The following is a 14,037-nucleotide window of genomic DNA, read 5'->3' on the forward strand; positions in this document are numbered from 1 at the left end:
GTGTGTGTGTGGCCTCATACGGACATCTCCCCATGCGTGCTCTAGTATTTCTGTACATAAATTCTCCCCCATTAAAAAAGAGCGAGTAACAAAACACCTGACATGAGGGTCACGCCAGCTCCCCTGTTGCCTTCTACAGGCTCACTTGCCCCAGCCTCACCCCTGCCTCACCCCTGCCTCCCCCCAGCCTCACCCCTCTGCTTCACCCACAGCCTCAACCCCCTGCCTCACCCAAATCTTACCCCTGCCTCACCTCCAGCCTAACCCCCCACCTAACTCCAGCCTCACCCTTGCCTCACCCCCTAGCTCACCTTCTGCCTCACCCCCTAGCTCACCTTCTGCCTCACCCCCTGCCTCACTTCCTGCCTCACCCACGCCTCATCCCAGCTGACCCTTGTCTTACCTCCAGTCCCCCCCCCCCCCCCCCCCCCTCTGCTTCACCCTCTGCCTCCCCCCTCTGCCTCACCCCCTGACCCACCCCCTGCCTCTTCTACACCTTCATAAACACACGGGCAGCTGTCGGTGGCGAGGTCGTCTCAGATCTCCTGAGCTCTAAATAGAGCCCTGTCATACCACCGCCGCCTCTCACCGCTCCGGTTCAAAGCCCGACGCGGACTCTGGGAACACGCTGCTGCTCTTGGGATCTGCAGGGGTGTTAGCTTCCTCGAAGTTAGGGGGTTACTCCTGGACGTGGATTCAGCCGCGTTTGAGGGCTAGACGCTTGCAACGACGGTGCGAAGGATTCTGCTGCTGCTGCTGCTGCTGCTGCTGCCGCCTATGACCGGAGGAAGTAGTCCAGCAGTGCTGGCACTGTGCCCATCTCCCCCTCACACTGTGCCTCACCCCAACCTCACCTCCCTTCCCGCTGTTGCTTCAAAACATGGCCCTCCCCCACTGCCACCAACCTCAATCTTAACCTCCCCCCAAGATGATGAACAGCTGTTTACATGCGCTACTTCCAGGGAAGACTTTGATACGGGGGCCGGTCCTTCTCTACGGCCAATCCGAGATCTAATACGTAAAATGACCATTCAAATGAGTCGATCGAGCGATCGATAAAGGAACCAATCAGCTTGAGCCAAGCCAAACCCTTAGTTGTGTTTGATCGGCGGTCATCAGTACTTGGTTGTAGTAGATTCTGTTCCACCTCGGTCTGCCTGCTGAGGGGAGACCCCCCTGGTCCTCATTAAACCTGGTGTGTTCTGCGTTCTCCTCTCTGTGTCGACCCTGTCCCCGCCAGGCCTCTCGTCGCCCGGCTCTCATAAGAAGTCGGGGAAATTCGATTTCGGCGGCCAGGCCCGGCCCCCTCGCATGGCGTTCTCCCACCACCCGCTGCCCCTGCTGCCGGGCATGCGACCAGGTGAGGCCCTACTGGAGCTCCCCCCCCCCTCTAACCCCCCCACCCTCTCAAAGCCCGACACGTACACCCTCAGAACACAAGGGTGGTCCCCCACCCTCTCCCTTCCAACATCTCAACCAACAAGCTGCACCCTTTTACAAACCCCAGCTCCACCTTCCCAAAGCCCCCCCCCCCCACCCACCCCTTTCAGACCTACTCCCCAAGAACACTACGGCTCCTACTGGCTGAGTCCATCCTACATACCTCCAGACCCCAGCCCCCCCCACTCCTCCCAGTGATGGCTTCCGCCTGTATTGCCCCCCTCCCCGCCCTCCCTCCCCCTCTGTGCTGGGTCTCTGGGATGCGGGGGAAACACGGTGGTGGCTGGGCTGTTCAGGCTGTTCTGGGTGTTCAGGCTGTTCTGGGTGTTCAGGCTGTGCTGGGTGTTCAGGCTGTGCTGGGTGTTCAGGCTGTTCTGGGTGTTCTGGCTGTTCAAGCTGTTCTGGCTGTTCAGGCTGTGCTTGGTGTTCAGGCTGAATCAATTTCTTCCTCCTGCTCACGAGTTCCTCTTGAAGGGACAAAGCTTTGCATTCTGGGAGTGCATATTCTGAGGGTGCAGTGTCCAACCAAACAACACTAGCTTCATTCTGATGCGCTGGAGAAGGTTTTTCCTGCTGGTTGTTCGCTCGGCTCCAGTGAGTTTCCCAGACATGCTGATCAGAGTGGTTCTGCTCCATGGAGAGGCTGATGCACGCGGGCCTCGAGGCCCAGTGATGAGGTGTCATGCTGGGAAAGAGAGCTGAAATTGTCCCCTGGTGGTCCAGAATAACCATGGGTCCCAGTCACAAACTGAAATCCCATGTACCACACACACACACACACACACACACACACACACACACACACAGACAAATGTGCGCGTGCACACACACTCACACAAACATACACATACTATCTGTCACACACACACACACACACACACACACACGCATATATACATATGCATACACATACACACACACAGGAGGGTTTGGCCTTCTCCCAGTCTGTAATGGGATTAGTGGGGGGTCTGTGGAAGCGCGGGGGGGGGGGATACTGGAGTTGGCAAGCCTATATATACTGTCTCTCTCACACACACACACACACACACACACACACACACACACACACACACACACACACACACACACACACACACACACACACACACACACACACACACACACACACACACACACACACACAAACACACACAGTGAAAGATGTAGAGCACTGACAAGTGTTGGCATGACAACAGTAGCAGCTGGGAGGGGTAGGGTAGGGGACGGACGGACCAGGAGGTGCTCTTCATAGCTGGGGCACCTCCTCATCAGGAGAGAGATGCAAACACACAGTCTCACACTCTCTTTTAAAAGAGTTAGGACCAACATATTAAAGGTACTTTTGACCTAACTTCAGTTAAGATACCCACACCTTTATGTTAAACACACACACGCACACACACACACACACACACACACACACACACACACACACACACACAGACACATGCTATATGTCACACACAAATATATATATACATTGCACACACACAAACACACACACACACACACACATACATACATAAATACACACACCTACACAAACAAGCACAGTCACATATATAAGTGCATGCATACAGACACACACACACACACACATACATACATAAATACACACACCTACACAAACAAGCACAGTCACATATATAAGTGCATGCATACAGACACACACACACACACACAGTCACATATATACACACACAGTCACTTATATGCATACACAAACATACACACAGACACACACATGAATCTCCAAATATTATCACACCTAAGATGTGTGAGAGTGATTTGAAAACTGTTAGAGAGTCATTTAAAGACTACGGTTGAATCAGCCTCCTCTCATCTCCTCGCGCCTCTCTCCTCTCTCCTCTGGCTTTGGATACGAGTGAGCATATGCAAGTGTGTATTGGTGTGTGTACTAGTGTGTGCCGTCTCTCTCCAATTTCAGAAGAAAAACATCATCTCATAGTGGTGCGCTTGCTTTGTGTGGGTCTATGTGTCTCCTGAGCCTGGTTGGGAGGTGGTGTAACTCTGCCGCTGTTTTCTGGGTGGTGCTCAGAATATCTCCTCAGCCGTACAACTGTTCCGCTCCTCTTGATTTGCTTCATATTTCTCCCACTCTCTTTTGTCCTTTGCTTTTCCCTCTCTATCCCTCTCTCTCTCTCTCCTCCCTTTCTCCCTCCCTCTCCCCCCCCCTTCCCTCCCTCTCTCGCTCCTCCCTTTCTCCCCCTCCCTCCCCTCCCTCCCTCCCCCATCCCTCACCTCCTCTCTAACACACCTCTCCTTCTGTGCCCTCCATGTTTGTTTGTTGTGGCTTGTTTGTTTCCTGTCCATCAGGAAGTCCCCGAGCCTCCGCCTCTGCGCTCCACTTCCCGTCTCCGTCCATCATCCAGCAGTCCAGCCCGTACTTCACCCACCCCACCATCCGCTACCACCACCACCCTGGACAGGACCCCCTCAAGGAGTTTGTTCAGTTCGTCTGCGCCGATGGGTCCGGACAGCCCACGGGCCAGGTAGGACCGCACAACGTCGTATCCCCGCTTTACCTGGTCTGTAAACGCAATAGGACGACCACAGTCGTAGTCACAATGGTCTGTTATGTATTACATTAGATTAAAGGTTCTGTAGGTAGCCTACGATGTCTTATTAGAATGCTGTCTGTTAGAAAAGCCATTGCTTCCCGTCAGCTTTTAGTGAGTCTGATGAGAATATCTGATGTGGTGGACTGCGCCTACTGTCAATAGTATTGCGATTTTAGACCACTCTTGGCTCATTTCTGACCAATCAGGACGTCTCTTCCCTGATTGGTTCGGGGAATCCATCTTGCCTGTCAGTCACAGGTGTGTGAAATGCAACACTGTTGTCTTCTGCTGTCTCTCTTTACAGCGCTCATGTCATACCTCGATCCGCTTTAAATTTAAAACTTCAAAGTCCAAGTGTTTAACAGAAGCATTCTCAACAATGTTATCCTTACCAAAAGGCTAGGGTCGACTATATAAAGCAAGAACATATAATATATGAAGCCTGAATAAGGGCCATCACACCAGCATGGTGTGATGGCATGTTCAAATATTTGTTTGTTATTTTTGTTAAAGGGTTAGGGAAAATATCTGAACCCAAATGATCCCAAACATTAACTTTTTTATCATATCCACTGTAACAATGAACACATGTAATTACAAATGTATGCTATCTAGCTAGCTAGCTAACGTTGTAAACTACTCCTACTGTTGTAGCACGTGTCCAGCTCTGTTGTTTGTGGTTGTCTATTGTTGTTGTTGTCGTCTTTTCTTGTTGTTGTCATTTTGTTGTTTTTGCTCCGCCCACCCCCTCAGAACTTATCTAACCATAGCACGAAAGTCAACCAATCACAGCTCATTAAACCTGTCTTGTGTCGTGTCATAGTGTGTGTGTGTGTGTGTGTGTGTGTGTTTCCGTGGAGAGTGCTCATGACTTTGGTTTGGAGTTTGGTGGAGGTATCGTTGGTGTTGTGCTTGTGTAGAAGAAGTATCCCCCATGGTTTTTATTTGTCATGGCCATGTCGCGGACAACCACGACCAGATGTTCGCTCACCCCCCCCCCCCCCCTCCAACCCTCCTTCCTCCACCCTCCTGGAGACCTCCATCAGTGGGCCCACCTAGCCCCTGGCCCACCTCCCCACCATGTCGTTGTTATTGGTTGTTTTTTTGACATCTACATGGATTACGCATTACGCACATCCATCCCCTCCTACGTTGTTTACTCTCCAGTTACCCCACCCTCCTCTCCCTCCACCCCTCCTCCTCCATCGCCGCTCGCCCCCCCCCTCCCTCATGGATTTGGTTTTTGTTTTTGTCCCGGGGGGGTCATCCTCTCTCATCCTGCGTCTGGGGTCCGCCTCCTGACCCCCTGACCTGTGTGTCGTCTGCAGCCTAACGGGAGTGGCCAGAGCAAAATGCCGGGCTCCTTCCTGCTTCCTCCTCCGCCCCCGGTGGCCCGCCCCGTGCCCCTCCCCCTGCCCGACTCTAAACCCGGCAGCACGCCGCCCGACGGCGGACTCAGCTCGCCCACATCTCCGTGTAAGTGGACCCCCCCCCCCCCTGCAGAGACCGCAGCCAGAACCCAACCCCCCGAAATTAAACACTCACTATCACCTGCCCCCCCAGCGTCCCCCCGGTCAGAGAGTTACCCTTCCCCCCCCCGATCACCATGTTCCCCCTCGTCACTTCCTGTCACGGGGATGTCTCGCCACCGTCGTAGTCTTCGGAGGCCGAGCGAAACCTCAGACATCTTGGCATTTTTTATTGAACCTTCAAGAAGCTTCTTCCTCAGGGCTCTATATTCGCCCCGGTGGGACACCAGTCCACCCTGCGGTGCTGGTAGAGATAGAGCCCGGGGGACTCTGACCTGTGTTCAGCTCAAACAGGACCTCAAACATCAACGTCCCTGTGGAGCTCGGTCTGTTATAGGCTTCTCCAAATGGAGTTCTGTGAGGTGTTCCTCAGGGCTCTGGACTCAGCCTGGTGGAATACCAGCTTGCCTTGATGTGCTGGGGTTACTACATCCAGGTTTCTGGTATTACCGCACTGTCCTGGACTTGAATTCACTCCCTGCCCGGATCCCATTGATCCAGTTTCCAGAGCAGTCTGCTTCCAAAGAGACACGAATGTAGGGCAGTTTACGAAGACATGTTTTAAGGACTTGGTCACTGGTCTGAACAGTCTGGAAATATTCTTGTTCAATTTTTGATGGTTGGTTGATGATTAGCTTATTGATCAGTTTAGTAGCATGGGTAGCATAGTGGTGAGGTGGCGGTTGTCCTAGTGGTGGTGGTGGTGGTTGTGTTGAAAGAGGTGGTGGTGGTGATGGTGGAGATGGTCATGGTGGAGATGGTCATGCTGGTGGGGGTTGTAAAGATGGTGGGTTGTGGTTGGGGCAGGGCTGTAATAGTGGTGGGGCTCTGTGTGTTTGTATTTAAGAGCAGATGGATTCAGGAAGTTGTTATATTTGTGTGTTTGAACGTAATTATAATCTGGGTGTTGGACGGAGCGCTTGTTTTATGTTGTTTAGTGTTGGTCTTCCCAAACCTCTGGTCTTTTGTCTTCTATGTGTTAAACATTCCTAAACTCACGGATGTAATAGTATGTGTGTCCACACTGCTTTCTTATCCACACAAAATACCTTCCTTGAATTACTTGTGCCGTTGTACCCCTTTGTACCCAGACTGAGACGCACAAATTCACACAAACACAGACACACAAACACTTAAATCAACACCCAAACACACCCAAACACAGACCAACAAGAAAAAAAGACAAAACACAAACATACACTAACAATCGAAAACCACACAAAAATAACTCACGCACGAACAGACAGGCATGCTAACACAGGCACACACAATCACAACGCACACAGGACACACAATCAAGCACATACAGACCCAAATACACGCACACAAACGGGCCTACACACACCATCTCCCACACAGACCAAAACACACACAGACACACTCTCACACACACACACACACACACACACACACACACACACACACACACACACACACACACACACACACACACACACACACACACACACAAACACACACACGCAGTTACACAAACACACACCCTCTCCACGGACACACTAATGTGTTTTTTTCAGGAACTCCTCAGAACTCAGTAGCTCAGGGGAACGTCAGGGAACTCAAAATGCCAACCTAAATGTGTCCCAGACTTTGATGGGTTTGAAAGGTCCCGGGTGCGCTCCATCAAACGCTAGTTAATCAGCGGGATCAAACCCCGCCCCTCAGGGACCTCTGAGCTGACGAAGCAAGCCAGCCCTGTCTGACCGTAATGAGAGGATATAGGTTGAGCTGAGAGGCTTTTCAAAACCAAACCATGGAAATAAAAGTAGGGAAGGATAACGAACGCTCCCACTGCAGTTTGTTTTCCTAAGTTTGTTAGCCGGCCACATGTTGATGTTCTGCACATGAACTCTGACCCCTGAACCAGTGGCTGACCACGTCTCTCTCACTCTCTTTCTCCATGTATCCTTACCTCTCTTTACCACTCTTTCTCTCCATGTATTCTTACATCTCTTTACTGCTCCCTCTCCATGTATCCCTACCTCTCTTTACCTCTCTCTCTCTCTTTCTCTCTCTCAGCATACTCCACGTCAGGCGCCTCAGCTGCCAACAGGTTTGTCGGCATCGGATCACGGGACAACAACTTTCTGAACATCCCCCAACAGACCCAGGTACCTCTCTCTCTCTGGCGCTTTGTATCTCTCTACCTCTTACTCTGTTTCTCTCACACGGCGTGTCTCACACGTATTTCTTGGGCTCCGTGTGCCCTCTAGTGGTGAGAGAGAGAACTGCGTCTGGTGGAGGACATAAAGTGGGAGACCGACCAGAAAGAGGAGTGAGGTGCGGGGGGGGTGGGGGTGGGGGGGGTTGGGTTGAGTGAGTGCCAAGGCCACACAGAAGTCACGTCGCACTGTCTCGTTCCCCCCGGCAACCAGACATAATGTCATAGCCCGTGGAGGTTGAATATGAGAAGGGGAGGGGAGGGGTCGCTCAGGGGGGAGGGTAGGGAGGCGGAAGAATAGATGGTGGCAACACATTGCCAACGAGACAGAGAGGGAGACAGACTGAGCGAGAGAGACGGCTGGGTCGGTGCCCAGGGGTAGAGGGCAGGAGGGGGGAAGGGGGGGGTATTCATGCAGACTGGAAGAGTCAAACACAACAGAGGTGCCCACTACTCCTCCTCTCCTCTTCCTCCTCCTCCCGACCCCCCCCCCCCCCCTCTCCTCCTCCTCCTCCTCCCACCTCCCCACCTCCCCCTCCTCCTCCTCCTCTCCCACCACCTCCTCCCCTTTGAGCATTTAGCTTCCTGTAGCTATTAGCAGCATGAAGCCTAGCCTAGCTGTCTCAATCACAGCACAGACAGACAGGAGTTTAATTTAGCGGAGGTCATCCTGCTAGAGGGCTAGCTCACAGTGTAAAGGGTTTGCCGCTGGGTGGGTGAAGGAAGGAAGTAGAGGAAATGTGGATTTCCATCTCGGTCTCTTTCCTCTCCGTCGGCCGATCCAGAAGTGTTGAGGTGGGCTTCCTGTGCAGGGGCCTTCCTGAAGAAGAGATGAAAACAGCTCTGGTTGATATTTGATCGTCATTGTGTAAGTGTTTTAGGGAGCGCTCTGTAGAGTAACCCAGCGTTCTGTTCTCTCTTGCAGTCTTGGTTCCTCTGACAACACCTTCCAACCACCCACCACATTTATTTCTCTACGATCCCGAATAAGAGAATGAGAAAATCAGCGAGAAACAGCAGATCGTTTTCCTCCAAAAACAACAACTACAATAACAATGATGACTACATCAACAACATCCCAGTGACATCACGGTGACATCACAGCCAGTAGGCACCACCCACTCCGTGAGCTGAAAGTGAAAGTGAAAGCAACAACAGAGACACGCCCCGCCGCCCACTCCCCCCTTCCCCCATAACCCCCCCCCCCCCCCCCCCGGCCTGACGGAGAAGGCAGCTGAACCAGAGGTGGAGGATTGTCAGCTGCAGGCGCTTCTTCACCCCCCAGAACAACACACCTGGAGCAGACCCTCCCCCCGCCCTCACCCAGAGCCCACCTGCCTCTTCCATTAATAACGAGGGATCGCTGGGCTGGTGAACACAGACCCAGACCGGTTCGATCCGGCCAAACCAGTTTAAACCGGCCAGAAACAAACAGGAAGACATTTCAAGGGAGATCCAATCCATGTCCCGAAGCCCTGAAAATACCCCCCCAAGGCAAAATCACCCAAACATCTTATCAATAGGGATCTGACATCTTGTTTCCAAAAGAAGAGACTCCTAAAGCTACAGTCCATTGCAACGGCGGTCTCTACATCGCCGCCAAAATTAAGAAGTTCCTCTTTCTGGACTCTGACTCTTACTAACCCCGGACAACCAAATCACATCTCTGAAGATTGCACTACACGTTGAACCAACTCACTATAACCCTGACGATGTGCACTATTCACCTGGAAACCACGGCAACGGAGCCCATGGGACGAGGTTTCTAAAACCAGACGGGAGGAGCGAGGTTCAAAACACGTCCTCCCGTCTTAGCGGTTCGGCTTGGTTCTAAACCCGCCGGCCCCGTTCCGCGCGGCCCCTCCAACGCCCCAGAGATCCCTCGGTTATCACCAGGACATCCTGCATCCACGTGTTATACCACACACACACACGGCGCACCCACATGCACATGCACACAAACACCTCCTAGACAAAGTTCCATTTTAGGCCCCGGCATATCAATGTTAAATCTCTGAAAACACTTCAAGATCTAATTGTATTACCCTGAACCAGACACACACACACATACACACACACACACACACACACACAGACACACACACACACACAAACGTACAGACATGGTCGTATCATCCTCTGTTACCGCGGCAACGAGACCGATGGCGGTAGGCGCACGTCGGGTGGTCTCCGCTCCTTCTGCCCCCCCCCCCCCCCCCCCCCAGCCCTCCCCCATCTCCCCCGATTTTATAATGTAGACAAAAGAAAAAAAAACATTAGAAGAGTAGGTTTTGTTATTCTGTTGTCGTACTTCTTGTTTGAATCTGTTCCCTTGAATTTGTACTATTTTGTAATTGTTTTGTATTTGAATGAAAGCACCTTATGGCAGAGAGGCAGCAGGCACCGCGGCGGCGCCACTGATCCACACAAACGTACGAAGAAGACGGGAACAAAGGTTGTCGTCTAAGAGCGCGACTCCAAACCTTCCAGGGTGAAACTCTGACCCCCCCCCCCCCCCCCCCCTCTCTCCTATTTCTTTTAAAGACCCCTCCCTTACCTTATAGGAACATAAAACCCAGCCAAGCTCGGACTAAATTGCCAAGTTATTTTGAAACTACTGTTGAGCCTGAAGTGTTAATATGATGGGCTGGCTGAACTGACTCAGCTAAGTTACCGTCCTGATCAACCTCTGCTCTCAGAGCAGAGGTACCATGGCGCTCAGTGTCCCTGGACGAGTCTAGACTGCCTAGACCTCTAGACATGATAACCAATTGGATGAGGTCAAGAGACTGAGACTGATCTAGACTCACCGTCATACACGGCCAGCCCCCACCCCCCCCACACCTCCCACATCCTTACTTCCTGTCTTCCTAAAAGACAGGAAGTGTGTGTCGATCGGCATGAAAGAGAAGAAGAAGACAAAATGCACTAAAAGCGACGACGCCAAGCGAGACGCGCCTCACCCAGACCGGTCTTCGTCCGTTACAATCAAGCGAGTAACACACAAACACACACACTCACACACACACTCACACAAACACACACATAACACGAGCCCATGCACACGCATGCTTATTTAATTGTATCTAATGCCCAGTCAGCATTCTGGTTACGAGTTATGGAAAAAACGAACAGAAAGAAAAAAAGGAACGCGCCAGATGAAAACTCAAAGGGAAGTGTAGACAATCTTGATGAGGTCGTTATGCTTCTTCATCTTAATCCATTACGCAACACGTATTCACTTTAATTAACGAGCTATCAAATCCAATTAAGTCTCCCTAGCCCTTCTCCCGCCCCCTCCCCCACCCACCCAACCAACCCTCACAAAATAACTGGACTGCCTGACCAGGGTTCCACGCTGTCAGGGAGTAAGTGCACGTCTGCCCCCCCCCCCCGATCAGCGCCCAGAGGAGGTGATTCGATTTCCGATTGCTGGAAGTGCCTCAATATCTCCATTATGCAACTTGTCTGACATTATTTCAGGTTCTTTTTCTTTCTCACGTATAAGCTATAGAAGAAGAGCTTAGCTCTACATACCTACAAGCATCTTTATATATAAGACACATATATATTTATAGATATATACATGTTTTTATTTGCAAGATAAGCTCCGTGGCAGTCTAGTTATTTTTTGAAGCGTGGCGTGTTTGTTGCACTCGTAGGGAAAAAAATAAAATCGTTAAAAAGGACGCGACCCTGGTTGTCGTAGCAATCCCCCAAACTCCCCCCCCCCCCCCCCCCACCATACCCCCCCAACCATACCCCCCCCCCCCCATCCCCTGGGTTGCCAAGCAACCGCTAGAATCCCAGGCAAATACCGTAGAGCCGTAGATAGCACAACGTGATGACGTAGTTGAGATACGAAATTGTTAGTTTTTCCGATGGGAACGTATTGTTGTTGAAGCTAAATGATGTATGTTGATTGAGCCATGTGCAATGCTTGGTAGAGAAGAGGGTCGGTGGAGGGTGTGGAGAACCACAGGGATCCCCCGTCTGTTTTTAAATGAGTTTTGTAAAGTCCACACGCTCCGGGACTCTAAACACGAGAGCAGAGAGAAAATATCCCTCGTCTTTGCATACGTATTTTGGGGGAAAATGTTTTCGAAATTTTCCAATTTGTGTTTATTTTTTTCTCCTCGTTTTTAAAATTTTGTTTGCTTCGTTTGAAACGTTTCTCATTTGTGATATTTGTTTATTAGAATGTGGGAGGGTTGAAGGAACAGTTTAGCAAAATCATAAATATATTATCACTATGGAAAACCAGGTGCTTTCTACAGGCTAAAGTACAGTCAAGCTCTATTATACATGAATAATAAACCAGTGGACTTGGTCATATCATAGGAAAACGCTATTATCCTTTTTTGTTTTTTTGTATGTACCGTGGGGGAGGGGTTCATTGTGTGAGAAGATCGTGACAAAAGGCATTTTTCTCCAACCTTTATCCCTTGGAGGTCCGTGACTCCGGAGATACAAGCTAAACTAAAATCTCCTCCCACGGCCCAATCCAGATCTACCGCAGCGTAGTGAAGCGCCCCTCCACCCCTCCCAGCTGTAAATGATTCTAGTATGTGTTTGGTGACGTAGTTTCATAGACTCAGAGCATTGTAAAGGTTGTCCCTAAAAAGTGCCTTTTGTTCACACGACTCCATCTTGTTAACCTGAGTGCCCATGTCAAAAAAACAACAAAAAGAAAAACACAAAAAAATGCCCTCCTTTATATCCTGTTTCTGTCAAGCTTTTAAAAGCAGTATACCTAGTACTAAAGTATACCTATAGTGCTAAAGGAAATCGGTGTCATTTAGTTCTTTTTATCGTTGAATAATTAAGAAAAGCAACAAAAAAAAGCAAAAAAAAATCTCACTTCTCTTCCTCTTTCTCTCGTCTTCTGTCTCTTTAGACACTGGAGTAGCCTTCTCTTTCCGCATCGCTCTTCCTCTGAGTGGAGGGAACAACACATGATTAAGAATACGCAAAAAAAGTTTTTTGTTCAGTTTATTGTTTTCTTTGTCTGAGCAGAATGCAGTTAGCTCACATGTTACTCTCGTCCTGTACGCTTCACATTGTATTGCCATACCCGTCTCTGTTCGGCTTCTCCGTTCAACAGCTTATGAACAAGTTGCACCGCCGGGCTCTGGTCTGGACTGGCCCGGGGGGCCAGCAGGGGGCGCATGAGAGTGGTTTTCCAGGCCAGCGAGCCTTGACCAATCAGTGTTGTGGGATACCTAGCCACTTGCATGTGATGGGTGAGGGTCCTGGGCTGGGAGGGGGGGGGGGGTCACGTTAGGGTGGACAGATATGTTTGTAATTTTTTTATTCTTATCTATTTATACTTTTTTGAATTTAATTTGGATTTGCTTTTCATCTATTGTCATTGTCATTGCGTATCTCGGGCAGCGGTTAGATGCTGCCTTCAGACATTCGACTATGCACCTTTTAGTGGTTGAATGAGACCAGCTATTTAAAAAAAAAAAAATGAATGGGGTAAAATGCCCCTGAATTCTCTCAGCACCTTATTCACGGAATGGACCAGAGCAGGGCAGCTCAGAAAAGCTCCTATTTCCCGCAATCATTACGTTTTATACACACACATAGCTTCACAATATCGCTATTTATCAACACCCATACATTTCTGATAATTTGACCGAAAGTGATCGGGCTCTCAAAGCCAGCAGGCGAAGCACCAGCGAGATCAACAGATCAGTTTCTTACTTCCTGCAACAGTCAATATGCAACTGTGATTTATTTTGTTCACGCACGTAAAGCCATCAGCAGTATTATCAGTGTCTCGCCAACAACAAGCCATAATACAGAGACCGAACTGGGGGTACAGGGCCGCGCATTCGCGCTACTGCGTAATATGCAAGACAAGTGCGTGCTTGCTTCAGGCTAGGGGTGTGGGACCCTCCCCACCGCGGCCACTGGTGATTATCAGATGAAAGTCCCTCTGGTCATGTAAAGTTAGAGCAGCTATGCCCTGTCTGGTCCGACGTGGTTTTGCTTTTTATTCCTTTTGGTTTGTTTGTTTTTTAACACGTTTTGTAGCGGCGGGCGGTGTTAGTGACATAGAATGAGCCCCCCCCCCCAATCCCCCACCCACTGGTCAACGCTGGATCCTGGAAGCCTAACCAAGTGCCCCCCCCCCACCCACCCACAGGGTGCCCCCCGTGCACTCAGTCCACAGGGTTCAGAGCCTGCGGTGAAATGCATGTGTTAATTACCGATTCTTTTCCATAATAATAAAAAAGAACAGTTTGAAAGAGCCATGCCTTCACTTGATTGAATAAAAGGATGTTCTTGACTGTCGTCT

At 50.4% G+C, this 14,037-nt stretch overlaps 1 protein-coding gene across 1 annotated transcript in view; it reads left to right on the forward strand.

The window, feature by feature from the left end:
* Positions 1–14,033, forward strand: part of nfixb (nuclear factor I/Xb) — a gene marked incomplete in the record, with an annotated part of 110,906 nt that extends 96,873 nt beyond the window's left edge. The window contains 5 exon segments of the mRNA XM_030350166.1: positions 1,241–1,360; positions 3,778–3,953; positions 5,351–5,498; positions 7,589–7,680; positions 8,656–14,033. Coding sequence (XP_030206026.1) covers positions 1,241–1,360; positions 3,778–3,953; positions 5,351–5,498; positions 7,589–7,680; positions 8,656–8,670 — 551 coding nt within the window.
* Between the last annotated feature and the right edge of the window lie 4 nt (positions 14,034–14,037).

Source organism: Gadus morhua, chromosome 2, assembly GCF_902167405.1.
Source record: "Gadus morhua chromosome 2, gadMor3.0, whole genome shotgun sequence".
Lineage (NCBI taxonomy): Eukaryota > Metazoa > Chordata > Actinopteri > Gadiformes > Gadidae > Gadus > Gadus morhua.